The sequence below is a fragment of the Emydura macquarii genome, unplaced genomic scaffold (assembly GCF_026122565.2).
Source record: "Emydura macquarii macquarii isolate MOO-44397 ecotype Brisbane River unplaced genomic scaffold, CSIRO-AGI_Emac_v2 contig_3692, whole genome shotgun sequence".
Taxonomy (NCBI): domain Eukaryota; kingdom Metazoa; phylum Chordata; order Testudines; family Chelidae; genus Emydura; species Emydura macquarii.
Window position 1 is genome coordinate 10,889,945 of NW_027133829.1, and position 26,387 is coordinate 10,916,331.

The following is a 26,387-nucleotide window of genomic DNA, read 5'->3' on the forward strand; positions in this document are numbered from 1 at the left end:
GCTCCCGGTAGGGAGCTGCCAGCAGAGCTGACAGACTGGGCTCTCAGCTCCCCACACTGCCCCTCTTAGGTTGGTGGAAATGCTCCTGATAAGGACACGCACCACCGACCCAAGGAGGGTAGTGTGGACATGAACCACTGCGGTAATTACTGCGATGGCTGAAAATCAACCTAATATAATGTCTAGTGTAGACATACCCCTAGGAATGGTAGGAAGGAAAAACAGCAGAATAAAGACAATGCACTTCAAGAAGGCAGACTTTAGCAAACAATTGGTAGGAATGATCCTCTGGGAAGCAAGTGTGAGGGGGAAAAATGTTCAGGGGAGTTGTCTCCTTTTTTTTAAAAAAAACTACCATTAAAAGGACACCTGCAAACTATCCTGAAGCATAGGAAAGACAGGAAGCGTGGTAAGACATCACCCTGGATCAACCAGGAGATCGTCAACGGCCTGAAACCCGAAGAGCAATACAAAAAGTGGAAAACTAGATCAGATTACAAAGGATGAATAAAAAAACCCCAAAACAAAAACAACCCCCCCCTCCCCCAGCACCAGTATGCAGGGACAAAATTAGAAAACCCAAGCACAAAACGAGATTAAATTAGTGAGGGACCTAAAATGGTAAGAATAAAACATTTTACAAATACACTACAAGCAAGAAGACGACCAAGGATAGAGGCGGGAAAAACAACAGAAAATGCAGCAATGGCTGAAGAGCATCTTATTTGAGTCCAAAGGAAGGTGTGTGGGGTCATTCCAAGCCACTGAGAGGCAGCCAGAGTGGAAGTTCTCCCTAACTGCTGTAGCACTGCAGATAAAAGCAGCTAGAGCAAATATTAGCATTTTAACATTCAGTTACAAAAAGCTCAGTGCTGTTTCCTTCTGGAACAACACTGCAGTCACTCCAAAGTTATTCCAACCACAGAACTGCCCAGGAGATTTCACAAATGTATGAGGAGGTACGTTACTGAACGTGCCCAACAGGTTCCCACTGTGAGAACCAACTTAGCTCTGAAGATATTCAAGTGCCCTGGGTCACTGAGGAGATGATAATGGAAGTTTCTCTACCTCCAATCAAAGGCATGGGATCCCACTTCAGAACTAAACGGGAGCAATTACTGAGATGGGGTTAACTGACATTTCTCATTCTACTACTGGCTGAAATAATTCTCCATGGAGACAGTTTAATTTACCAATATGCAAGGCAAGTGTGCTAGAAGGCATGTAGCTTGTTTGCCCTGGGTTTCCACTACTGTACTAAAGTGGTCTAGAGTACATTAACAACCGCACTTCCTAGTCAGTACCATGCAACAATACTTTCTAAGTTCTCTGTATGCTCAGGCATTCTCAAGGCAGTGAAGTCTGAGCTTAGGACTACAAGCCAAGGACTCCTGGGTTATAAGAAACAGTTTGAGCCACCGGCTTGCTGTTTGACCTTGGGCAAATCACTTTGCAGCTTCTGTTGTTTCCTTATTGGTAAAATGGGAATAATACTTAGCTGTCTGAGTGCTGGGAAAGACCCTATAAAAAGGGATTACTGACCATTGTTGTAATGGAACTCGGATTGGTTTTTCCCAGACACTCAGGGGGACATCATTTTACTGAACTACTTGTGTGAACCTTTGTATGGTCCTCCCATAGCCTATAGAAGCAGGAAAGGCATAACTGGTGCTATTTACATTTGGATTAAAAGGATCTCATTTGTTAATTTCAAAGTGCTCTGAAGGCATATTTCTGAAGGGTCAGTAGCATCCAACATCACCCTCCCATGAAGAATGTTAGTGTGGTTAAATGATCATCATATCAACCCTACCCCTCCAACTCCCTCTGCCTTTCCCCCCAAAAGGCAACCACATGGAAAGCAGCAAATGAGAGTTTACCATTAGGGTGCCCAAATTACCTAGCAAGATGGAAGAGATGTATTCCCCTTGCACCCACCCGACAGCTTTACAAACTAAACACATTGCTTATTTACATTCACTTCTCTATTTTTATTCTATTTCTCGCATGGTCTTCACATACAGTTTTACAGCTCATTTTTCCGCTACAGATACTGTTGATCTAAAAGCAGATTCATGAAAGTGGCATTCCAACCTTAATGAAAATTCATAACCATAAAAGATATGTCGACATATCACTTTACAATTCTAGAGTGACGGTATTGCCTGGACATTCCATCCATTTATACAATTAAATTCTGTAACAATAAAAGTCATAGGAAGAGACTGTGGCAACTCCTTAAAAACCAAGACACAAGGCCACAAGCACCCTATCCTGTAATGCTATGAACCCAGAATAAGTAATAAAGTTGACTCTGGTATCCATTAAAAAAGAAAACACTATTCCACCTGATAAATCAAGGGATCAGCTACTTTACATGCACTCAAAGCTGTATTAAAACTAATGACATTCAGCTCCGATTTACATGAGATCCCATAGCATGACCCTATACCTCCCTCTGTAAATGAAATGAACGTGTTTAAAACTTAAATACTTCACTATTGCATTAAAAAATTATTCACATTCTGAAAAAGAAAATATCCTATGTGACTGCACTGGAAGGCTAAACGTTAGCTTCTCTTTACACGTTGCAGGCATTACTGCAGTCTAATGCCGTTTACTTACTGTAGCTTGTAAAACTTCAAAGCTACCCAGATGAGAGTTTAAATAAAGGACCTGAATTTCTTTTGTTCGCCACCAAAACCAAGAGAGAAATTTAAAAAGAAGGAAGTTAAACACAGTTGATGATAGCAGGTGAAATTAGTAATGTACTGTAAAGTGTATATTATTGGCCAATTATGTCTCTGGAACACAGGGCTTCTATGGAAAAAATCAATAACCCCCACAATGGTGCGACTACTTCACTACCAGATCCCCTAACCATGCTGATTCCATCACATTAGTCAAATACATCAGATCTGGGTAAAAACATTAAACTCTCAGAACATCTGCAGTTACGTTAATTAGGTAACAATTTAAATAATTTGTAAAAATGTGCTTATTGTGGTGTTTCTTCTACAAAAATTCTTTGATACAAACATGCAGGATTTGAAGACCCTGATTTAGTCAAACCAGTATGAACAGGCTCTGAAACAGGAGACTGATCTGAGGACAAATCCTGACCACGGACCAGTCCCCTCTCACTTCCTCCATCCAACTCCTCTTTGTGACTGCCACCAAAATGTTCAGGTTCAGCAGGCCTCCCACTGAATCGCTGTTTCAATCCCAGGAGAATGATGATAGCACCAGGTAGTGGCAGCCTTGCAATAGAATTGTCTGTCCTCTGAAGGAATGATCCTTCTAAATCAGCACCTCTTATCCAACATGGTCAGTTTCTAGCCCTGGGTCCGAGGCCCAGTAGAAAAGGCCAATGCTGAGGACAGATTCATTCTCCATGGTAGTTTTACATTATTCAAAAGTGCTATCTTGGACCAATACCATTTCACTTTTCAGAAGAAAAAAAATTACAAAACCAGTAAACACAAAGAAGTTATTAAGCATACAGCTAGTTTATATACATTGACATTTACAAGTCTGTCATTAGTGACTTTTGCCACAGACAACTGCACATTTGTCCCTACAAAGCACAAAGCCTGAACCAATGGTCATTGGAAGTGACAACTGGTTACTGCCTTACAAACAAGCATAAAGATAGCCAAAAACAGAACTGCCAATACTTGTCTTTAAATCTGCTGATTGACAAGAATCCCTCCCATCTCTGTAACATGAAGTACCCCAATTACACCCCTCCCTCATCACATCCTGCTGTATGACACAGGGAAAAAGAAATTATATCTTAATAGATACTCCAGGTAAAAACACCATTCTGCTGACTGCATACTTGGATGCAAAGAACTGCTACCAACCACATCACTGGGCAGGAAGGGGGGCTCTTCCCAGAGGATACAGCCCACGCAAGATTCCTTAGCACTTCATGCAAGACCAGGAAAGGGTGACAATAAGGTTTCTCTTTTTCAGAACTGGGTTTTCAGCAGCAATATCTTCATCCAACAAGTTAACATTTGAAATGTGTGATGGGTGGATTTTCACATAGCCCCTTCTAGCAAGTCGGCTGACTGCAGCATTCGTGCAGCTAGACCATATGAATATCCCCACCACCACGTGCCCAGCTGTTAAGGGACTACAGTATTAGAACAGTTCATTGTCAAGTACTTCACAGGCTCCTTCCAAGGATAACAACATCCTTTGGAAATCCCTCCATTTTAGCTATTTCAAAACAACCCAGCTTGCTGTAAAATTCCAGGATTCTTTTATCATCTGGTCTCACTTCACAAAAAGCCCCACGGGAGCCTGGAGAAAAAAAAAGAGGGGGTAGGGTGGGAAGAGAAGAGTTATTGTAACAGAAAACCTAAACTCTGCAAACATCGTTAGATTCTTCTCAATCTATTTTAACATTTAAAACCGATCAAATAACTGAACCAGTGCCATACCTGGTATACCTATTGCCAGAAACAGAGGCCAGATTTATGGTAACATAGCTGACCTCTCCCCAAAGAGATCGTACGTTTCTGTTTTTGGCTTGTAGACTGCATCCTATTGGTTTGTGGTCAAATTGCCTCTACAGGCCTACTTCACATAAAGATATCCTGAAACTCAGGCACTGGCTGAGAGAACAGCACCACAAAAGGGCATGTGAATTGTTCAAGATCATTGCAAGCCTCAGGTATGCAGAGAGGCAAAAGGCCAAGTGTCTCCAGCATTCAAGAATGGAAATCCCAGCGATTACACACCATCGCACTTAGGAAACAGCTTCACTGATTTCAACTTTTGTGCGACTGCCTCCAGTCGCAGAACGGGGACCTCAGTTAGCCAAATTGCTCCCTCAGTTCTTGCCATTTCCTAATTTGCCAAATGTTGGTTACAATCAGTTCTCTTTTACAGAAGATAGACAGGAGCTTTAGAGCTAGTATGTGAAAGCAATTGATAAACAAAGCTAAAGAAGCTCACCTGCCAACTTAGCAGAAATCAGATCTCCCAGACTGACATGTGAACGCAAAATGCATTAGCATCAACCCTAGAAACCCCCGTTTGCCTTACACCAAGGGACTGACGTGTTGTGGTCATTCTTAAATCACAGTACCTAGAGCAGTCCCCCAACAATTCTAAGTGCAAAAACTCACCATTAGCTTTCAGAGAGGACAGCAGGCAGGCCATCATACTTTTAGCCACACTCGGGTCAGTCACTTTTTTGTGGATGTCTATCTTTATCAGTGACGGGAAGTTGGCGAGAAACGTCTCTGGCAATACTTCCTGCTCTTCATGGAAACTCAACATTATTTTCTAAAGAGGACAGAAAAGAACCGCCTTTTCATCATGATCAGTTTTATTCAGGACTGTATGTCTCTAAGAGCACCACACATAAGTCAGCAGAGACCAGGCACTTCAGTTATACCTACCTAATGCAAAATGAGCCTTTTAAAGACTTGCATGAAATTACCATTCACTTAATCCTGTAATTAGTTAGCCTTTCACCTTCATCCTCTTGACACAGGAAAATAAATCAGCTGTTTAAAATAAAAGCCAATTCTCTTTTCAGGCGTTTGAATTCCAGTCAGTTAAACATGTAACCGAGGTAGCACAGATCTGAATTTAAATGGTGGGATAAAATGCTCAGGCAACTGCCCGAGGCTGTATTAATGCTGGAAAGATGAAAAATAACTGAGAAAACAAGCTTTGTAGAAAGTTACACCACTCAACTGATGTACTCAATAAGGGAGGAGATTCCATCAATCCAACCAGGGAGTTGGACAAGAATTTTAGAAGACGACTTCGCTTTAGAAGAGGAACTCTGCATTAGTGAAATATATAGATTGGGTGCTGGTACAGTGACAGTAGGGGAGCGATCTACTGGTAGAGATCATTTGAAACCCCCCACTCAGGAATCCTCAGAGCCTTTATTTATATGACACCAAAAACATGGCAGGGTGGTATAATGGGACTGCACCTCAGATTACGTATTCTAGTAACACAATCTGCTTTACAAAACAAAGCCCAACAAGAATTTGTTTTCTCACACAGGGGGAACAATATCCATTTGCAAAGGAAAAATGTAACCAGCATTTAGAGCAGTGTTTCTCAAATGCAGCCACCAGAGGCTCTTCTTGCAGCCACAGCCACCTGGGCAGTGATTTTCGGCGGGGAAAGGGGGGGACAAGAAGGAGAGGGATGCAAAAGAGTGGACCCTCCCCCGGGGCTGCCAGAGGGGTTAGGCCCAGCCCCCTTCGGGAGCCACAGATGCCAGTGGAGCAGGTAGCCAGTATGAGTTCCCCACCTTCCATGGGCCGGTGGGGCAGGGGCTTCCGGCTTCAGCCCTAGGATGGCCGGCGGCAGGCTCCAGTCACGACCCCCAATTGTCTCTGGCCCATGTTGTGGCTGTGGACATAAGAAAAGCCCTCTAGGCCACATCTGAGAAACGCTGCTCTAAATGCAGGTTACATTTTTTCCCCACAGGGCTTCAGGCTCTCACTGCAGAGCCATGGAATCCAGACCTGGTCTCACCCGCTGCCCCCCACTGCCCCGACCCCTGCTGCCTCCTCCGGCCACATGGCAGCAGGCTTCGTCCCCAGGATCCGACCATAGGGTTTTGGGCTCTAGCCCTGGCTCCCGGCTGCATGGCAGCAGCAGCTCGGCCCTGGCTCACCATCCCCCTCCTATTGCTCTTGGCCCCCGCTGTGTTCTCCAACTCTGGGCTTGGGCTACGCAGGGACAGGCTCTGGTCCCCGGTTGTGGGGCTCCTGGCTGAGGGTGGCAGCCCCAGGCTCACCACCCCCATTCTGTCACTCCTAGCCCCCACTGCCACCCCTGTCCCATGCTGCCTCCCTCAGCCTCCTATTGCCCCTGTCCCATGCTGCCTCCCTACCCCCCTCTCCATTCAGGTCTTAATCTGTCCCCCGGCTTGCTAGGGCTGAGTAAATCTGCTGTGAAAAGTGATATTGACAAACATACAAATACTGGTTTTCACAGCAGCAGACTTACGAGCTAGCAAGTCTTTCAACAACAAAAAAAGGCAACCCAAAAAATCAAAAGAAAAACAAAAAAAAAATCTCAAAAAGGACAAGAATACCTGAAGCCCCTTGTTTTGTTTCTAGTCTGTTTAGGTCCAGTAAAAATGAAAGACAACTGTACATTTTTATTATTGAGTCTGAAAAAAACCTACATAAATTACAATGATTTGGACATGTATGTGTGCATATGGATTTGTTTTTCCTAAAGTTAATTAAGTATTTTAGGAAAAATTGTCAGAGTGGCCACCAGCAAGAGTTGGTGACTGCACTCTAAGGCCTCCAAAATATTTCATGTAAGAACCGCTGATTTAGAACAACAACTGCAGTGTAATGGGTAATCAAAAGGAGCCGTCCTGTCCAACAGTTTGCAGCCAAAAATCCACTGGAGATAAGTCATCAAGCTTCTTGCTACTATTCTAAATTACACTTCTTCCCCATTACTCCGAGATGCAATCAGATTATGCAAGCAGGACAAGCTTCTAATTCTGAGTACTGATGAGGGAGCGACTATCCAGCCCATGCACAGGCATCAACTAAAATTAGAGAGAGAGGAGGGGAAAAAAAAAAAAAAAAAGAATCCGTCCTCTGCCTGCTCAGTGCAGGACTGCTCCCCAAAGTATATTTCTTTCTATTGATTTTTTGCAACATCAGTTATAGAAAGAGGGAGCACAGTGCTAATCTCTAGAATACATCAACTAGGCATTTAGTAAGGATTGTAACTTATATTAGAAATTCACTACTGTATACTGATCCAATTTTTATTTTACATTTACAATGTTTTTATGTTCTAATCTGTCATCAGCACCAACATTTCCTCATATCCATCTTAATATAGCAAGAGCAACCCACCTGAAAATTCAAAAAAGTATGGGTCTTTTTTGCTTCACTCGCTGTGGACGTATATGAGGAATTAAATTTTTCCACTTGCCAATTTTTACCTCCTACTATTAAACATGTCCTGGCAGAAGAGGCCCTCTGTTTCCACTTCCTGCTGCTAACTTCCCAACATAGCAAATGTAATATCAACTCTTTATGCACCTGAAACCCGACCACATTAACAGGCAGACTGAAGAGCTGTACTAGTCGACGCAAGTACGTATTAGAGCCACCTGGGCAGAGTTCTTTGATGTGGACATATCCGACAGATGGCAGTGTTAAAACATGTGCTCCTTCCCTGTTGATTTGCTGTCCATGCTCTAATTGCAAAGGCGACTGTGGGGCATTCCTTTTTTTGACACAGACTGGCCAATCAGAATGAAGATTCTCTGCTCCTTTAGTTACTAGGTGATCTGCATTTCCCAGGTGAAAGCTTCCATAAGCTGTCAAAGGATCAGATTTGCCCACTACCTACTCTACAACTCTGGAAGAGTCTTGTGTCTCAACCACTGTTCCTTTTTGACCAAGCAAGGCAAATTAACAGGTAAGGAGCAAAATGTGACTGTTTTGGTCTCAAGGCACAGCGTCAAGGCTTCTGCCTAGAAGTCCTTGCAAGCAGAGGTGGAAGATTCAACAGGAAAGCTAATGGTGGAGAGGAAATGTCCATCCTCCTGGAAAGGAACTCTCCCTGAAGAATCCCTAAGAGTAGAGCACTCTCCACCCAGTGGCAACACTGGCTGATAATACTTACATTCTGGATGTGTAGAATATCAGGTGAAAATCTTGAAAAGTTCACTCACTGAAGCATAGCGCCACTCTGCCCAGGATGCAGCTGTAGACTTAGTGCAGCCAGCCTTGCACTTGAGCTGACATACAAGCTTCTTAGATATAAGTGCTGACCGATTCACCCGAACCACCTTCCCTGGGATGTTCAGAATATGAACAAGGCAAATAACTTCCAAAAAGATTGGGATCAAAGCAGGCAAATCCTAAGGCCCCTATGTCAGCTCAGATCTTTTCTAGCTTTCACCTGGGAAGGAAGCTATCTTAAAGTGAAATTCTGACATTACCATCAAAGAGAAAGCTAGGCTGTAAATGGAGAACTACTGTCTTGGAGGAACACTAGGAAACGCCCTGGGAAAATCATTTATCTCACTGGATCCTTTGATGTGCTGATGGGGAAGACAGAACCTCCAGGAAGTTGACACATCCTTCAATATTTCTTGCAGGAACTGAGAGAAGGCATTTTGGCACCAACAGGAGAGACATCCCACACATCTCGTTTTAAGCAAAGTAGTCTTTTTCCTGGTGCACGCACATCATTGCAAAGACCACCCTATTCAATACTCCTTCAGTAGTCTCCCGTTACACACGAAGAACATCAGAGCACCTGGGCTGGGGTGCATCACAGACTTCCAAACAAGCAGTTACAGGGACAGAGATGCTGCTCCCTTCTGGACAGGCCAAGAGATCTGCTAACCAAATCTTTCTCAGCCAGTGTGGTATAACATGGATCAGGAGACCAGATGTGTTCAATACTTTCCTTCTGGTCCTACCAATCTGGAATGCGTAAGCATTTAGTGAAAATGAATCCTAGGCAAGAGTTCCTGTCTGATAGCCTGCTGCAGTACCTGCGTTCCTCTGCATTCAGTCATCTAAAAGATGAGTCTCTAGAGAGCACACCCTGGAGGCACCTGCTGCATGCCAGTCAATTCACTCCAGTGTTGGATTTCCAGAAACACAATGTCCAGGAAGTTCCCACCCAAGAAAGATTTTATTCCACTGCTAAGATCTTGCTCCTTGTGCTCAGTGATGACTGAGATAAGCCATCAATGCCATAATATCCATCCTGATCAGAATGTGGCAACCTCTGCTCTGATCTTAGAGAGAGTCAGATACCCATCACGTAGTACTAATACATTTATATGAAAGGTGCCTTTATCTCGGAGACACTTCCCAGGCATAATGCCATTGTGTTGTGTGTCCTATTCCTCAAGACTTACAACTGCTGTAATCTGCAGTGTGTCTGGGAAGGGTCCAGTGGTCATGCAATCACCTCAGAGAGGACCTGACTCAGATAATGGGGACACAACCCAGGTCATCTTTGCTGATCCTCAGAGCAGCAATTACCAGCCATTGCAGTTCTCACTGGTCCTGTGCCCATGAAATCAGATCGTAGCAGGACACCATGGGAGGGGGAGGAGCAGGTGTCGTATGGGAGACACAGGGCAGAAGCTGAAACAAGAGGACAGTGTCCAATACCTGAAATGTTGTCAGCTTCCCCTCTCCCTGGTCATTGTATTCTAAGAGCTTTCCTTGGTACTAGCTCAAGTGAGTTAGCTCTCCACATAAGACCACAGTTGGACTACAGCCATGGCTTGGAGTAGGTCAGTGACAAAAGCCTGGAAGTAAGTAACAACAGTAGGGATTGCGTGCAGGGCGATATGCGAAAATTACTGCTGGATCTAAGTGGAAGGCAAGTCTAACTATACGTCCCTCAAATCTTTACATATCTGAGAGTCCCTATGACTTCCACCAAGCTACCAAAATGGCATGCAAGTTCTCCATTCAGAATTGTTGCTAATTCACAAACTGGTTGAACCACTTCAGGCTTAGAATGAACCTCTCAATCAAGAGGAACAAGGAATCTGTGTAATAGCTCATGTTCAGAGAGAAGGCCATCTATCCACTGTGCTCAGTGATCACTGGTCCCAGGAAAAGCAAATTCTACCTCTCAGACAGGAATCTGGAAGGGGAAGTCCAAAATAAGCAGGGCAGTAAGACTGTGTGGATCTAGATTTGCCTCCTTGTTTACAAGAGGATCAATTACCTGCATAAAGCTTGGTCTTAATTTGGTATTTAACTTGGGAAGTGCCTAACTGAAAAGGTCTTCAAGAAGATTGAGCACTTTGGATCAAACCATCTGAGAAGCTGTGAATGGAAGAAACACTCTTCTGATGTCAGCCAACGTGGAAACCAACACATCACTAAAAAGGTGGGAGTCTGTAAAGGGAAATCAACCCATTCTGTCCTGTGAAAAAGCACTTCCTTTCCTGATCCTCAAAGATGGTTGCCTGTGTGTGGCTCTTGAAAGATGTCACTACCCTGTGCGATGTTGCAGGAAGACTAAGTGCAGTATACCATGCAACTGAGAGCGTGCAGTCTCACCAAGTGAAGAATTTTCTGTCTGAAGCTGGTCCATTGATAGAGAGAACAAGACACCAAATTTGGTTTTAATCTTCTGGAAACTCAAAACCCTTCCTCTACTGCAATGTATTTTCTACTAAGGCCTTGTTCCATCTAGTTTTAAATGGATCAAATGCTCAAGTTTGAAACTTATACACCACAACAGCAGAGATTATAGACTCCAGAAGAGTCAAGACATGAAGTCTCCACTCCGCAGGATCAGTACATAAACCGGAGCACCAACTTCTGAGACAAGGACAAGAGAGGAAATATTAAGACAGCTGCTAATCAAACCCATTTTATGGAGTATACAGCTGTTTAGAAAGAGAATACAGATGACATTTTTGTGTTGGCAGACCTGTGTCAGAAAGGGACATGTATGTTTCCCCCCCATTTCTTTCCAGCCAGCTTTACTGAGGGAGCTTTGGCCCATAACCTGTATTAGGCAATGCACTTCAGTTATAACCAAGTCAAGTAGGGCTACTGGATTGTTTGCTGATTCAGCCTGGATATGCCAAAGACTGCACTGATCTTGGCAAAAGACGACTCCTTCAGATCATTCAGTAGCCTTTGCTACCAACCATGAGGTCCTGATGACTCAGAGGACGCTAGAGTATACAAGAATCATTCAAATGGTTCGTTTTTCACAGACAAATCACAGAAAGTGATGTTGGCAACTGCTTATCTTCTTTGAGGGCTTTCATGCAGGGTTCCACTGACACTTCTGCTATTCAACATGTCTCTAGCAGTGTGGGGACATAGCGAGATGATTTGGACCGTGGTGCTATGATTATGTGGATGATAGGCAGCTTTTTGTTCTTCACTCAGGTATAAAGGGTGTTTCCTGCTTTTCAAGTGCCTCTAACCACAATAGGGAGTTTACAGTAAGCAGACACTCAATCCAAACAAGATTAAGGTAATGATGGTAGAGGCAACAGGAAGGCCACCAGGCAGGCAACACTCTCTATTGAAGGGTTTGTCCACACTTCATTTAGGTTGCTTTTGGATCCCCAGGCCAGTCCTTGACTTCTAAATGTAGTTGATGATCAATGTCTTCACCTGCATGTGGAAAGATACCAGATCTCTCCAATGTGGGCCTTGTTATGGTCTAGCCTTCAACACTCAGCAGCAGCTGTAGCTTCTGAACACATTCTGACTATATGCCTAGCTGCACCGCACAAGGAGCGCGTTATACCAGTTCTCTGAAGCATGTGCTGATTTTCTATTTCTTCCCAAGAGCAATTCAAGAATGTGCCTATGACTTAAACCATACCAAACAAGAGACCCTTGCCCACCTTACACGCTGCTGTCACAACTAATGTGCATTAGCAACTCCTAGATTTGAATGTCTGGGAGCTGGAGGGAGGCAGTCTCTGAGCAGGATCCTTCCCTATGAAACTCTTTTCACCTTCTGGGTCTGAAAAAGCCAGGGTGTTCAGGGATGATCATGTGGCAGGCTGATTTTTTTTTTTTTTTTTGGGGGGGGGGGGGGGGATGGGTGGGGGGGGGAAGAAGAAGGGGGGAGGAAAAGAAATACCTTTTTAGTTTGATTAGTGACATCTTAATTTTTCTTTGAGTTGTGATGTCTCCTGAGATGGAACTGTACCTTTTCTGCTTTGAAAGCTCCTAGCATTCCACATGCACCAAAATATACAATTATAGTTATGTGGGTGCTACCAGATATTATTGTTAATTATTGCACATGCACATACTGACTACATGGTGGCTACACTACCAATTACAGCTCATTCATATTTGATTTTGTAATGAAGACAAACTTATTTTGGTTTATTTGTAAAATGCCCAGATACCATGGTGATAGGCATGGTCTAAATGTTTACATAGGATTAAAGTGTGCTAGTCTAATGATGAGAAAGCTGATAAGGCAAGTGGATAACAAATACCTGGCTTTAAAAAACAAGGCTGTAATGTTTAGTGCATTTCCAGTTTTATAGGATTACTAACCTCTGCTTCAGACAGTTCTTTATCACCATTCGGCTTACTGTACTTTTCCTGCATAAAAGGGATCCAAGAAATTTTGCATTTTTTAATGAAAGGCGTTACATCGACAGTGCCCAAAGCATAGCCACATATGCCATCCTCATCTTCGAGGACAAAGCAGTAATCCAGACTGAGAGAAAGCAGGCCTCCCACTAACCTGTAGAGAGAAGAAAAGTATTCAGTTGAGTCTCCACACAAACAGGGCAACAGTCACTTCAAACTAAGTATTGTCTTTGTAGATTAATAGTCAAGATACCGTGCACAAGAAATGAGTGCCATTACTCAAGGGTGGAAGATGAAGGCGTTGATCTACTCAGTCACTTAGGACCAAGTTTTCAGTACTGCATGTAATCACCACAACTGTGCACACAACTGTGCAGCTATGAAAATGTGGGGCATCAATTATGAAGTATTCAGGCCATGAGAGCAGCGAGGCTATGGCTCAGCAGCAAGGAGAAAGGGACTAAGACCCAGCTGCCATTCCACTGCAATGGACAGGCTTCCTCCTGCGAGGACCCCAGTAGGCCCACGCTCTCACAGCCATGGCACTGCGGGAACAATAACAGAACCTCCCAATGACATGCCCTGCCAGTAGCCCCTATATTCTACAACATAACTCTGTACTCTGTCTACTGCAACTAATCAGAAGTGAGCAATCTCTTTCAACCCTCTCCAGTAGTTCCTGTAGACATGTCCATGCTGCTCTCCACCATTGCCTCTACCTTCTTTATTCCATTTATACTCCTCTCCTCCTGTCCCCCACATGATAGAGCTGCCCCCGTTACGGTATTTAAATAAATCAAAACATTAACAAGATGTGAAGAGCACTCAATTAGCTCATTCTCAAGTTACATAAAAGCTCAGACTCCCCTTCCTATCCCCTTCTGCTTTCGTCTCACTTGTCTTTGCTTCCTTTAATTTTTAAGCCCTGGCACAGGGAATGCATTGTGTCATCTGTCATGCACCTCACATTTTTATAAAATATATTTTGGTACCTTAAAAAGGTAATTGATGGCCGGTAGAATGTTTTACAAGACAAAAATCAGGTATTGAAACACAATATAAAATGAGATTCTGAAAGAAAGCTGAAGAAAAAAGGCCAAGAGATAAAACCACATTTATATCAAGGACATTTAAGTAAACTCCCACCAGTGCTATCATGAACAGTGCTATGAACCAGTGGAAGCCTAGTGTAGAAGGTCCAGCAGCAACAGTTAGAGAAGTTTCCCTCCACTTTAAAGCAGCTGAAAGTATATCAAATCAAAGTGTGATAAAAGCGTGTTTGCAGGAAACTTGTTGGCACTTGAGTTCTCACTGGTGCTACCACCAGTTGAGCTGAACCACTGGTGAGAACACTGGGGAAATGTACAAAGAGGAGAGTTGGGAAGTACAACCTTCAATAAAATAGGTTTTTGAGCATAATGGAGCAGCAACAACTACTGTCTTGGATGTCTGACTGCCATTCAATTGTACTTTTCAGAGGTTGAAGAGGAAAAGGAGTGGTAATATCCTAAGCACTCCAGGGTGCAGGTGTGTCTCTGCTCCCATCTTTTTACACTTTTCCTTTTATTCGCCTTTCCATTCAATCTTATGCCCTACCACCACTTTCTTGGACCTGGTCCATCACATCTCTACCTTCTCCTATAAATGCCTTCTGAACACAAGCTTCTTCCAAGAGGCACATAAAGCCTAACCCAGTCCCACTTCTCTGAAAACTAAGCCCGTTGAACAGAAAGAAGACAGATGGACAAAAAAACCCTTCTATTACCACTCTGCTATTCTGCTTCAATTATCTATACTTTATTTACATGGAAAACTCTTCAAGGAAGAGCCCGTTGCCATCCAACCTGTTCATAAAGCACCCAGCACATTGCTGATGCTACATAAATATCAACACATCAGTATTACAACGGCTACATACATTCATGCAAATTTTAAAAGTAAGGGTGTCCTACATACTTGTCTCCAATTAAGTCTGGCTGACTATGGAAAGGTTGATCAGCTCCATCATCATACATCTCTCTGCAAATCTTATACACCGACGCCTAAAAACATATACAGAATGATTATTTTTCTAGTTCCAAACACCATTTTCTGTAAAACAAACAGTGATTAGCAAATTTGCCTGGCGAACTCATTAATATGGTCTCCACTGTGGAACAAGTTTGGACAGGCAGTTCTGTTGCATGGATCCATATAAAGCATATTTTATCTGTTTAAGACTCTTCAATGATCTTTCTTGCAGCTAGTTAAAACTCTGCCTCAAAAAACCTCACACCCACAGTGCTTCTAACAGGAAGTCCAAAGCCTGGAAAGGAATGCTGAAGATCAGGTCACAATAATGAAGAGCATTAAACATGCTCATTCATTACTAAGTGCTCTCCAGGTATATTTAATAGGTTGTAATGTTAAATGACTACAGGGATGTTTCATATTCAACCAAAATAAGGTACTTCCCCCAAGGTTGGATATGTCCTGACAGATTCCTTCATATTAAGAAGGTTTACTACCCTTCATAAGCAGAAGCTGAATTCCTTCATTTGAAAAGCTAACCTATTTACAGATCAGACATTTTAAATGGAGTATGCTACGTTTTCCTTTGAATAAACATTTACTAAATGATGAGTCTTCACCCTTCTTTCTTAATAACCAGATCCACCCTCTCCAAAACTTGTATTCTTTGTGATGGCACGTTTTAGGTCTGATCTACACAAAAAGTTGGGTCAGTTTAACTAAAGATATAATTTTAGGCTGGGATTTTCAAAGCTGCCTAAGGGACTCAGGGGAACAAGTCCCACTGAAAGTCAACAGGGCCTGTGCTCCTAAGTCACGTGGGTGATTAAATGCCACCCCTAAAGATTCAGTTAAAACTGGTGCAAAGCCCTGTGCATTCAGTCTTTTTTCAATTCAAGCCTGACTTCTCAGTTGACCTTGCATCAGTCAATATGCAAATGTAAACTAAACCATTGTAAACAATTTTAAACACATTAAAGTGTGTTCACACAATGGTTTACACTGGTTTAGCTAAATTAATTAAAATCACACCTTTAGTTCAACTGGTGTAACTGTGTTTAGACAAGGCCTTAGATTATAGGGCATTCAGGAGCAGAGGGAAACATCTTTATTGGAAAGACACTAAAACAGTGTAAATTTACAGTATAAGAATTTCAGACTCTGAGCCTCAAATCCCCCTTAAAAAGTTTAGAAGCCACTCCTTGAAAAAACACTGAAGGGAAGTTAAGCACTTTAAGGAAATCCAAGTGCTTACTGTGTAAGTTCATAAAGAGAAGCTAACCAGGAGTGATGAACTCCCGAAGTAATTCTGGTATGCAGAACCTGAAATTCAGTGGCACTTCCCAGACTGACCAACAAGTGAATTTTAGAGAGAGAGGGAGAGTGAGTGTGTGTGTGTGTGTGTGTGTGAGTGTGTGTGTAAATATATATGTCTCTAAAAAGATTAGTTTAACTTACTGCACATTACAATTACATATACTGCCACAGAAAACCTGCAATAGTTTACCACTTAGTTTTCATTTTAGAAAGGGAGAATGGGCTAATGGCTAGAAAAAGTGACTAGTGTCTGGATTCATGTATTGCAGACTTGGCTCGGAGAACGACTTGCTTTGTGACTTTGGGCAAGTCCCTTCACCCTTCTCTCTCAGTTTCCCCCAAACCTATAAAAAAAAAAGGACACTTGCACTTTACAGGAAGATTAGGAGGCTTACTAGTATATGAAGTGCTTTCACAAACTGATAAGTAAGAACAGAGTATTATTAGCCAAGCAGGTTGGGATAGCATAATAGCCAGTGGATTCAGCGATAATAGTAATTTTCATTAATGGAAGAGGAATAAAGTTACCTCATCTTTTGGAAAGTAGGGTCTGATAGTGTAAACCTTGGAAGTTGGAGTCAATGGAGGTGGCTGAAAAAATAGGTCATTTGCCCCATCAATAGGCAGCAAACGCTGTGAAAACAAAAGACTTAATATGAGTGTTTGAAAGGCAAGAGAAACATCACACTCTGGCATGTGCACTGCAGACTCCCAAATTAACATTTGCTACTGCAGGCACCCCAGAAGAAGATGGGGTTGGTATGCTTTACAAATACAAAGACCTTATTATCTGAATAGAAATTATCCAATTGGTGTTTTAAAATATGCAATTGTAACAGCACATTAATGGAGTTTATGTTAAGCTCATTTCTGCTTTAACATACTTATACCAATCATATCTACACTATCTCTGTATAAGAACATACAATGTCAGGAGGAAAGGTTTGGTCTGAAGAGGGTTAACTGGCCAGAGGAGACGCTTTATCCCAAAAGCAATGCGCTGATTCAATTAGCTGCGCGCAGAGCACCTGTGAGGGGGAAAAAGTACAGCACTTGAAAAATCCATGAACAAATCCGAACATGGTGTAATAGAGGTTTAAGAATATTCTCCAATTGAAAGCTTCCCAGTAAGATGAGTTACAACTTTGTTTAGCGAAGAATCAAAATGTGTGTCAGTGACACTCTCTTGCTCATGGAATTCCCATCGGCAGACAAGCATGCGCGCATTGTGCAATTGCGGGCGCAGATAAAAACGCTGTGCGACCTGCAAAGAAACAATGTGAAATGTACAACTAAAGCCGCTGCGCTTCGCGGGCGCATGGGACACGCAGCATCTCCTTGAGAAATTACTGTGGAAACGGGAGGAAAATTATTTTAAAACCAAGCTGTAAGGCTAATTGGACTTTGGACCAGAAAGCCTTCGGCAGACCAATCCTTCCAGACCTCTGTTGTGCAACAAAAGGTTTCTCATAAAACAAAGAAAATGTCATTCAGTTGTGAAGTCATATTGATACCTGGAACTCTCCTGCTAGACCACCTCTAAAGGCCCAGGGTTCTTGGTCTCCACTTAAGAACTGTGCTGAAGATTGACTACGACACCCTGTTGAGATCAGATCCAAGCGGAGAACGTTACGAGAAGGGGGATTTCCTGGGGGTCTAACATGTCCAAAAAACTAACACACACTTTGTGGAAAAAGCTCTCTAACTGAGCTATAATCCAGGGCTTTGGGGGAGGCTGTAATAATGTTGTACAGTTTGTAAGGATTTTAAGTGCTCATGCCCATCATAAATAAATAAAATGCACTACGTTACTGGTTTCAGATAATGAGCTAAAGAGCAGACAACTAAGTATTTAAAAAGCCAATAGCACACCTCTTCCCACACTGGGAAGCATGAGATCTGTGCAATGATACAAGCTTCCCAGACCTGTTTGTACATTCTTTTGCCTGTACATTTGTGGCAGAAGCATCATGTCCTTAGGTGAAGAGAGGACATTTTGGAAACTATACGGCCTGGTTAATAACGGCTATTCCAAATTTCATCAAAGAGATAATATGACAAGACAAATTCCATTATCACAGCCCCTTGAAAAAAATTGGACCTGTCTGAAGTCACATTTTAGTATTGTTTGTTTTAATCTTGTCAGAAAACTAGGGTTGGCAATAAATGCACGCAATGGTCTGATTCAGTTAAGACAGCTACAACAGCTGTATGGAACAGAGATCTCATTGCAACAGACTAGAAGGGCCAACTTAGCCCAGTTCTGGACCATGTATTTACAGAGTTGCAGGCATGCTGACAAGTCCAGTAAGTTAACTGCATTGAATTCACAGTTTGACTGTAATTAGTAAAGATCTGTTGAGCATAGACAGTTTTATTTTTGCTTTTTAGCATTTTATTTCTTTCTCCTCAAGCATGTCAGTTACACTAGGCTTCTTACAAACCAACATGAGGCCCATTAAAATACTCATCATATAATATGTATTAAATCCTGGAAGATCAACTTGAATCAGCAACTTTAGCATTTAAGACTGTTCCATTAGCCAAGCATTACAGCCTTTAACACCAATGAACATATATGACGTTTTTGACACAGAGAAAGATTAGCTGAATGTTTGGAGTGGGGATTACAATTACCTGCCTAGTTTTCTGATAAAATAAGCAGCGCAAAAGTTCTTTTCCTTTTGTGGACAGCAATCTACCTCCTGGTCAAGTAACAGTCTCAGATCAATACAGTCAATTATGTTGTGCTAGTCAGAGAGTCCCAAAATGTACCAAGTTTGACATATGATAGTTTAGTAATAAATTTTTTAATAAATTTTTAAGTTCAATGAATTTAGAAAATAATCCAAATATCAGGATTTAAATTTCTTGCTCCCACATCTTAATTCCTCATGTAAAAAGACACCCTTTACAACTAAAAGGTTTAGTCATTAACTTGGAAGACAGTATCTGTCTCTCCTTTGAGACTACAACATAACTAGCACTTCCAATTATTACAGTAAAGAGCTGCGTGAATGAAGAGCTGTGTAAATGAAAAACATTGTTAATGCCTTAGTCGCTGCGCAAATGTGACTTCAGTTCATGCCTATTGCACATCTAATCTATCTGAGCTGCCTCACAGACAAAACCTTTCCATTTTAATTAATTAATGATGACGCGCTGCGAACATCTGGCGCTGTCCATCCAATAGCAGTAGAAACTTGTGCTGAGGATTCTCCCATCTGTACACAGTGGGGAAGAAGACAATAGAAGGCATTAGTAATCCATAGTACTGTACAACCACACTGTTTAAAGGGACTGAATGCTAGCTGGACTGGGAGGAGAGGTGGAGAAAATGAACTTTCAGTGGACCATTGAACACGCCATTGTGGGAACTAATTTGGTTCAGTGTATTAATACGAGCTATAGAAATCTATTTCTGTTGAAGATCTTTGCCTCAACTGCACATTTTTTAACTATTGTATAATTACACAAATGAATACAATAAAAGAACGAGGAGACTGAAGCATCTCCTCTCCCAAATGACATTCCTGGGGTAGAGGAATCAGCCTGTACAACAGGGCTACTTAAGACAAGTTTTGGGACGGAGACTGAACAGGGCCAGTATTTGCAGAAGTGGCTCCTGACGTGGATTTCCTTCATTTCTGAGTGCATAACTTGAGATAGCTTGGACCCGATTTTCAAAAGGCGCTAAGAATAGCTGAAGTTGTGAATTAAAGTCATTGGGAGCAGCAGATGCTTATCAACTTTGAAAAAATCAGGCACAAGGGGTCACAAACTGGACATCCAAAGCTTGAAGCAATCAAAACTCAATTGATCCTTTTTGAAAATTTTGGCCTAGGTTTTAAAACAAATAATTGAGCTATCAAAGAGAGACTACTTACTGCTTACATCTCAATGTAAAGTCAGAGTAACAATACTAAGCATTTTTGGGTCTTGCAGGTTTTAAGGAATCATGAAGTCAAGCTCTAAAGCTCCACTGGGATACAGACATGTTGTTAACACTAAATGCTACTAGTCTCTTTTCAAAGACCTTACAACTATTATTTTTTGCTCCCTATACACTGTATACACGTCTTTTTTAAACGTTTCATACCTGAGGGATCAGTGGATATTTCAACTGCACAAAGTGCAACAGAACTTCTTGTCAAACACCTGACCCTAGGTGAGGCAAGCACTGACTTGATGGCCTGCTAGGTCTTTTCTATCTTTAAATTATAAATTATTTAAACCTAGCTACAGGACCAGACAAAGGCTGTGTAATGGTTACCCACTGTGAGATTTGTGACAGCTACAAAAATTGTGACGTGAGAGCATCAGCTTTTGCGGCCTGCTGTGTATATCAAGCAAGTCCACAGCATATTCCTTACAGTTGGATTGAAACCTGAAAGTGAAATGAGGTCACTAGAAGAATCCAGGCCATGCTGGTGCTATCTGCCAACTTAAGATTCCCCAAAAACATGTTTCAGCAAAAAAGCTGCATACAAAAAAGTGTCTTTCAAGCTCTGTTTAAAAAGTCTGATTATAGCTTGATGAAAAGTGACTTACAGAGCTCTGCAATTTCCACCCCTTGCCAAAAATCAGCTATTTGGAAAATGTTAAAGCAAACCCATTTTGCACCAGAATAGCCTTATGCTAAAGCTCGCATGCGCAAGGGCTGGGAGGATCGGCTCCCTCTTGGCCAGGCCCATTGAAAGGTCGCTTCTGCAACTGTTCTGTTGAAGACAGCAATAATGTTATCAAGACAGAGCAAGCAGCAGATGGCTGATGTGCGGTCACATTTCATAGTGTCATTTCCAATCACATAACAGGTGTTGAGGGAGTTTCATGGCATAGTCCAGTGTGCATTCAGTCAGAGCAAGTTAAAGTCAGCGCTTATGTTCAGAGATGAGATTTAAGTTTCATTAGCCCAAGAAGAAAAAACTGGTTTCTTGTAACTGCCAGCCACTGAACACTGTTACTCATAACACCAGGACAAATTCACAGTAGTGAACAGCATTTCAGAATAGTGATGCAGGAAAGATTTTGAGGATCAAATTAGACCATGAGCCACAAACAATGCATTTTTTGTGAATTATTTTTTCCGTGGGCTAATTAAAAAACAAAAAAAAAAGATACACTATCTGAGTGTAAAACAGTTCCCAGTGCACCTACCTAACCACTGCACAAAAGACTTCACCATTGACATGATACTCTTGATATCCCAGACGTAGGAGTACATGTCATAAAGGATTGTCCTGTTGGCACAGTTGGAGAGGCGAGTGAACATTCCCATCACCAAGCCACACATCTCTTCAAACTTGGCTGCTCGGGAGCGCCATTCTTCAATCTATTGAGGGAGACAAAAGATCCACAAGATCAAAAATACTCTTCCAAAGATTAGATTTCTCCAAAGAAGAGCTGCATTGTTGCCGTTTGCTAGAAACTGGGAATGGATGACAGGATGGATCACTTGATTACCTGTTCTATTCATTCTCTCTGAAGCACCTGGCATTGGCCACTGTTGGAAGACAGGATACTGGGCTAGATGGATCATTGGTCTGAACCAGAATGGCTGTTCTTATGTTGTACTTCATTTTTTTTACTGCATAGGTTCTCCCATTACAGTTCTGACTGACAACCATTGTTCAATATCCTTTCACTACTCTTGCTACAGCAGGGAAGGCCAAATTATGCTTCTCTGGTCAAATGCCAGCAGTCTTTGCATGCCACTATAGCCCCTGCACAAAGCATGCCATTGGGCTATATGATCTACTTTTTACATTGTTTTAAAAATAATGACATGCAGCTCCTGGGCTTCTAGAAAGTTACCAGGGACACAATCTCTCTGTATCACAGACAATGTGTAATGCAGCTCAGCTGGAAGAGTATTACGATTTAAGGAAAGGAAATCAAGACTTAGTCACACTCACTTTTTCAGAGTCCTTTCCTTTACAGTTAACACTGACAACACTGCTATTTGCTCTGAGCCATTGGAACTCTCTCAGCATCTGTGCACCTTTAGGCCCATGTTCATACGGAAGGTAGAACAAGTCAGCAAGTAACTGCAGATCCTCTAGAGTTACTGGTTCTACTGTATAGAGAGGCTTCTCATTTGGCCCAGGCACAAACTGTTCCTTGTTCATTTGCTCATCAGTCTGCATAGGGGCAATGTCACTACCACAGTCTTCCTGCATAGACATTTCTGGGGACTTAGATTCAACTATGCTCTCTTTATCAGTATCCATTGGTTTTAACTCCTCAGACATCTTAGCTTCAGCAATATCTGTCAGTATCTGATTAACATTCTTGTCTGTGTCCTCTAGTTTTTCCACCACCATGTCCATTGGTTCCTCATCAGACTGCTTCTTTTCTTCCTCCTTGACCAGTGCTGGTGGCTCGCTGCTCAGTGCTGCCCCCTGACTCATGATGGGCTCTTGATAAACGGTGGTAACCACAGTTGTTGCACTGAGAGAGGACGGCGCAACTAGAGGCACTACATCAACGACGTTGGTTTTAGCACCGCTATGGGCCACTTGCCTACCTGAAAACAGAACAAACAAGTTTAAAGTTTGCAATCCCTACCAACACCCAAACCAGCCTTTCTGAATTCTGAATACTATGCATGATCATTTTACATATCTTGACAACTGATCACTAGTGACTCCCTTACAGTGCTAAGAATATAAATTTATCAAAATATAGAGCCTGTTTAAGAAACTTACCATGACGGACATTTGAACTGGAGATTTCCCAGTGCATATATGACTGGTGCCACATGGGAGGGAAGCAGCTGTCTAAACACACTAGTTAATATTTATGCACTGACAGCACCATTTACAACTAAGGAGAAACTAAAAAGGTTATCAATTAAAGCAACATTGGTTCTCTGAACGTATGTCTCTGTAGAACCATATAGAGATTATGCACCCTGCCATGAGGTTACCCAACTGCTTTCAAGTGAGTTCTGTAAGTGTGGACATGCACCTTTATTCTACTACTCTAGAGTCGAGGGTAATACAGTCCACTCAACTCTCCCTCAGTTTCTTCAAATCCAGGAATATCCTTAAAAATCACTGACGAGGAGAGAGAGTGACTGCACCTCAGGCAGCACTAATTCTGAGGATTCAGGCAGAGTAGATCTTTTGAGGGGATAGGGTGAAGAGGGGACAATGGATGGAGACCATGCTCTCATCATGACTCCTTGCCAAAGCCAGTTAGATTAAATCCTGGATACGACTTGAACCCTGGAGCTGTCCAAAGGGACAACTGAAGCGCTCAAGACATTTTTGTCCATCATCCCTTGGATCTAGAGCTGCTTAACAGCAGGATCCCCCTGATTATCTCAGAAATGACAGAACTTTAATGCCAAGCTCTGATCTGGCAGGAACAATGGACCCCACAGATTCATGGGTTCTGTCTCAGAATTTGGCTCTTACTGCAGCAAGGATTCTTCCGTATGGTGCAGAGGGGACACCATTCCTGAAAATGAGCATCAAAGGAATCAATTCAACAGCCTCCATGTGGCATCGTTATTGGGTTTAAGTCATCTCAAATCCCCTTCACGGGAGGCCCCATCCATCTTTCCTGGCTGGGCTCCCAGTAACTATGGAAGCGGACTGCATCAGCAGTCAGCCAGATCCGACAGCATGACTTCTGTTGACACTCTTTTCTACACTGAATGGCCTCTTGGAACCTCTAGCACCATAAAAGATCCTTTCCTCAGCTCAGTCAGGACATCTTTAATGGAACGTTTTTTAACAGTTCCTTTACAAAAAAAGTTAGACAATAGTTCCATTTCTGCTCAATGAATCACGGAAATATTTTTGGTTTTGTAACACTATTTCCTTTAGCCCCAAACATAAACCTTGATACCTAACTGTTTGACTGCATTCTTACTGTGCCCCAAGGAAAACCAAGCAAATTCAACTCACTGCTGTATTGGTGAGGTACCGCAAACTCCTGCAGCCACTCTGTTAAGGCCAGCTTCAGAGCCATTTGAGGGCTATACAGGACATCAGTTTCAATATCTTCATCACTCCCTTCATTTTCCAATTTAATCTGGATTGATATTGTACTGTCTTCAGTGTCAGCTACAGGAAAAAGTTGAGAAAACAGCACAAATTGGCATGCAAGATTCCAGATTAATTTTTTTTTTTTAAACTCTAAATAAGAGTGTTAGACCAGGAAACCCAAGCTTTCTGGACACAGCCTCATTTTGCAGAACAGAATGAACTACTGCATCCAATGTGTGTAAAATGGAGCAAACTGCTGCCTCCCTCAGCTTCAACATAGAAGTACTGCCAACAAAGACTACATATCTGATCATGCAATGTTCCTTCTTGAACTGACTAGAGGCCCCTTAGATCAAAATGGAGTAGAATATATGGAAACCTGTGATCTATCAGACAATTTGGGCACACCAAATTTAAAATTGTTTGTGGGGGAAAATAATTTGCACAACTTCAAATTAATCTGAGGACCAAGAAACTCAGGTACAATACACACCACGGATTCTATTCAGAGATTGCTTAGGAACTAGCTACACAATTTGGATGCCAGCCATAAAGAAGACAACCAGCAATTATCCTGTATGCACTGTACTTAAATGCAAACTTCTCAATGCAACAGCTTTGTATACTTCACTGCACCACAATGTTGTCTGCAGAAAGGAGTCCAGCATAAAGCAACAGTGATTAGAATAATCGGATAGCACCCATAACATGCACCTTCTGGGTCTTTTTCACAGGTTTGTTTGCCATGTAGTATATGAAACTGCTCATGGAATGAGGTAGAGAACACTCCAAGAATATCCAAACCTCTGTTCTAAAGAATTCTTCCTTCCCACAGAAAGACAAGATCTGTCAGGGTCAATTTAGAAGCCTTTAATAATGTTGCCCCAGCCTCTCAAATAGGTTGGGGTAGGAGGCCTGGAGCCCACACGTTGCTGACCGGAGGCAAAAAAAAAAAAAAAAAAAAAAAGTTTTCTCCAAGGGGGCAAGGCCAACCCACTTCCCCATGATTAACTGTCCCAGTCTTGTCTTGTCTCCGGCAAAACAGAAGAAGGCCTTTTGCTAGAATGTCAGACTTGGGTGTGAAAAAAGGGCTCTGGAAAGCAAGTTTAGCACCCGGAAGCAGGGATTAGAATAAGAGCATAACACCAAGTTTAGTCTCTAAAACTAATCATTTCTACAAGACCTATAACAAGTTGGTCCAGTTGTCTCTCTTGTCCCAACTCAATGACAATGAACTGTTAAACCATACAAATCTACTTACTCATCACCACATCTTTCCTCACTCCATTCATGTTGGATTTGTACCAAGTTGCAAGAGTGTGAATAGCAACATAATTGGCTTCAAATTCACAGTTTGGATTGGTCAGGACTCCCTTTAGTCGAGGGATGAGCTCAGTAGATCGACCTTTATATGGCCCAAGAAACAGCCTCTTCTGATCATAATCATTGGCATGAATGTTATCCCAGATGACTGGAGCTCTCCTGATGATCTTAGAAACTTCTTCAATAGATTCTACTGGAATGTCTTTAGATACAACTTTAGGACCTGGATATACAATTTGATAATTAGAGGACTTTATATATAGTTAAGAAGCACTCAGACATGAAAGCAACAAAGTAGTTTCACTGGTGCAATAAAATCATTTACTAAAATTTTGAGTTCATTCAAGACTACCATTCAACTCAAAGATCATGATTCCTACCTGTCCACAACACCTCAATGCCAGGTAACAGCTTCTCTCCTACAGTCCGTAAATAAGGAGACTGAGCAACGTTTGGATAGCAGAAAGTTCCACAATATTCTGGAGTGGGAGAAGGGAGGGAGAAAAAAAAAAAAAAGACATCCTAGTAGTAATGTCAGTCATTAGGAAGAAATGTGCTGTGAAAACAGACATGACAATCTTGAAATAATGGAGCTTTGCTAGGCATTTTTACTAGCCCAGTGGTACAGGTGTATATGGGACAATAGATT

General features: G+C 42.1%; 1 protein-coding gene across 1 annotated transcript in view; it reads right to left on the reverse strand.

Moving 5' to 3' along the window:
• Nucleotides 1–1,967: 1,967 nt before the first annotated feature.
• Nucleotides 1,968–26,387, reverse strand: part of OGA (O-GlcNAcase) — a 47,921-nt gene continuing 23,501 nt past the window's right edge. The window contains exons 6-16 of the mRNA XM_067537252.1: nucleotides 26,119–26,217; nucleotides 25,677–25,961; nucleotides 24,335–24,493; nucleotides 22,334–22,944; nucleotides 21,576–21,750; nucleotides 17,933–18,018; nucleotides 16,947–17,051; nucleotides 15,048–15,133; nucleotides 13,053–13,245; nucleotides 5,142–5,301; nucleotides 1,968–4,311 (exon numbers count right to left, since the gene is read on the reverse strand). Of these exons, the coding sequence (XP_067393353.1) occupies nucleotides 4,175–4,311; nucleotides 5,142–5,301; nucleotides 13,053–13,245; nucleotides 15,048–15,133; nucleotides 16,947–17,051; nucleotides 17,933–18,018; nucleotides 21,576–21,750; nucleotides 22,334–22,944; nucleotides 24,335–24,493; nucleotides 25,677–25,961; nucleotides 26,119–26,217 (2,096 nt within the window). The 3' untranslated portion in view covers nucleotides 1,968–4,174. The remainder of the gene's footprint in view (nucleotides 4,312–5,141; nucleotides 5,302–13,052; nucleotides 13,246–15,047; nucleotides 15,134–16,946; nucleotides 17,052–17,932; nucleotides 18,019–21,575; nucleotides 21,751–22,333; nucleotides 22,945–24,334; nucleotides 24,494–25,676; nucleotides 25,962–26,118; nucleotides 26,218–26,387) is intronic.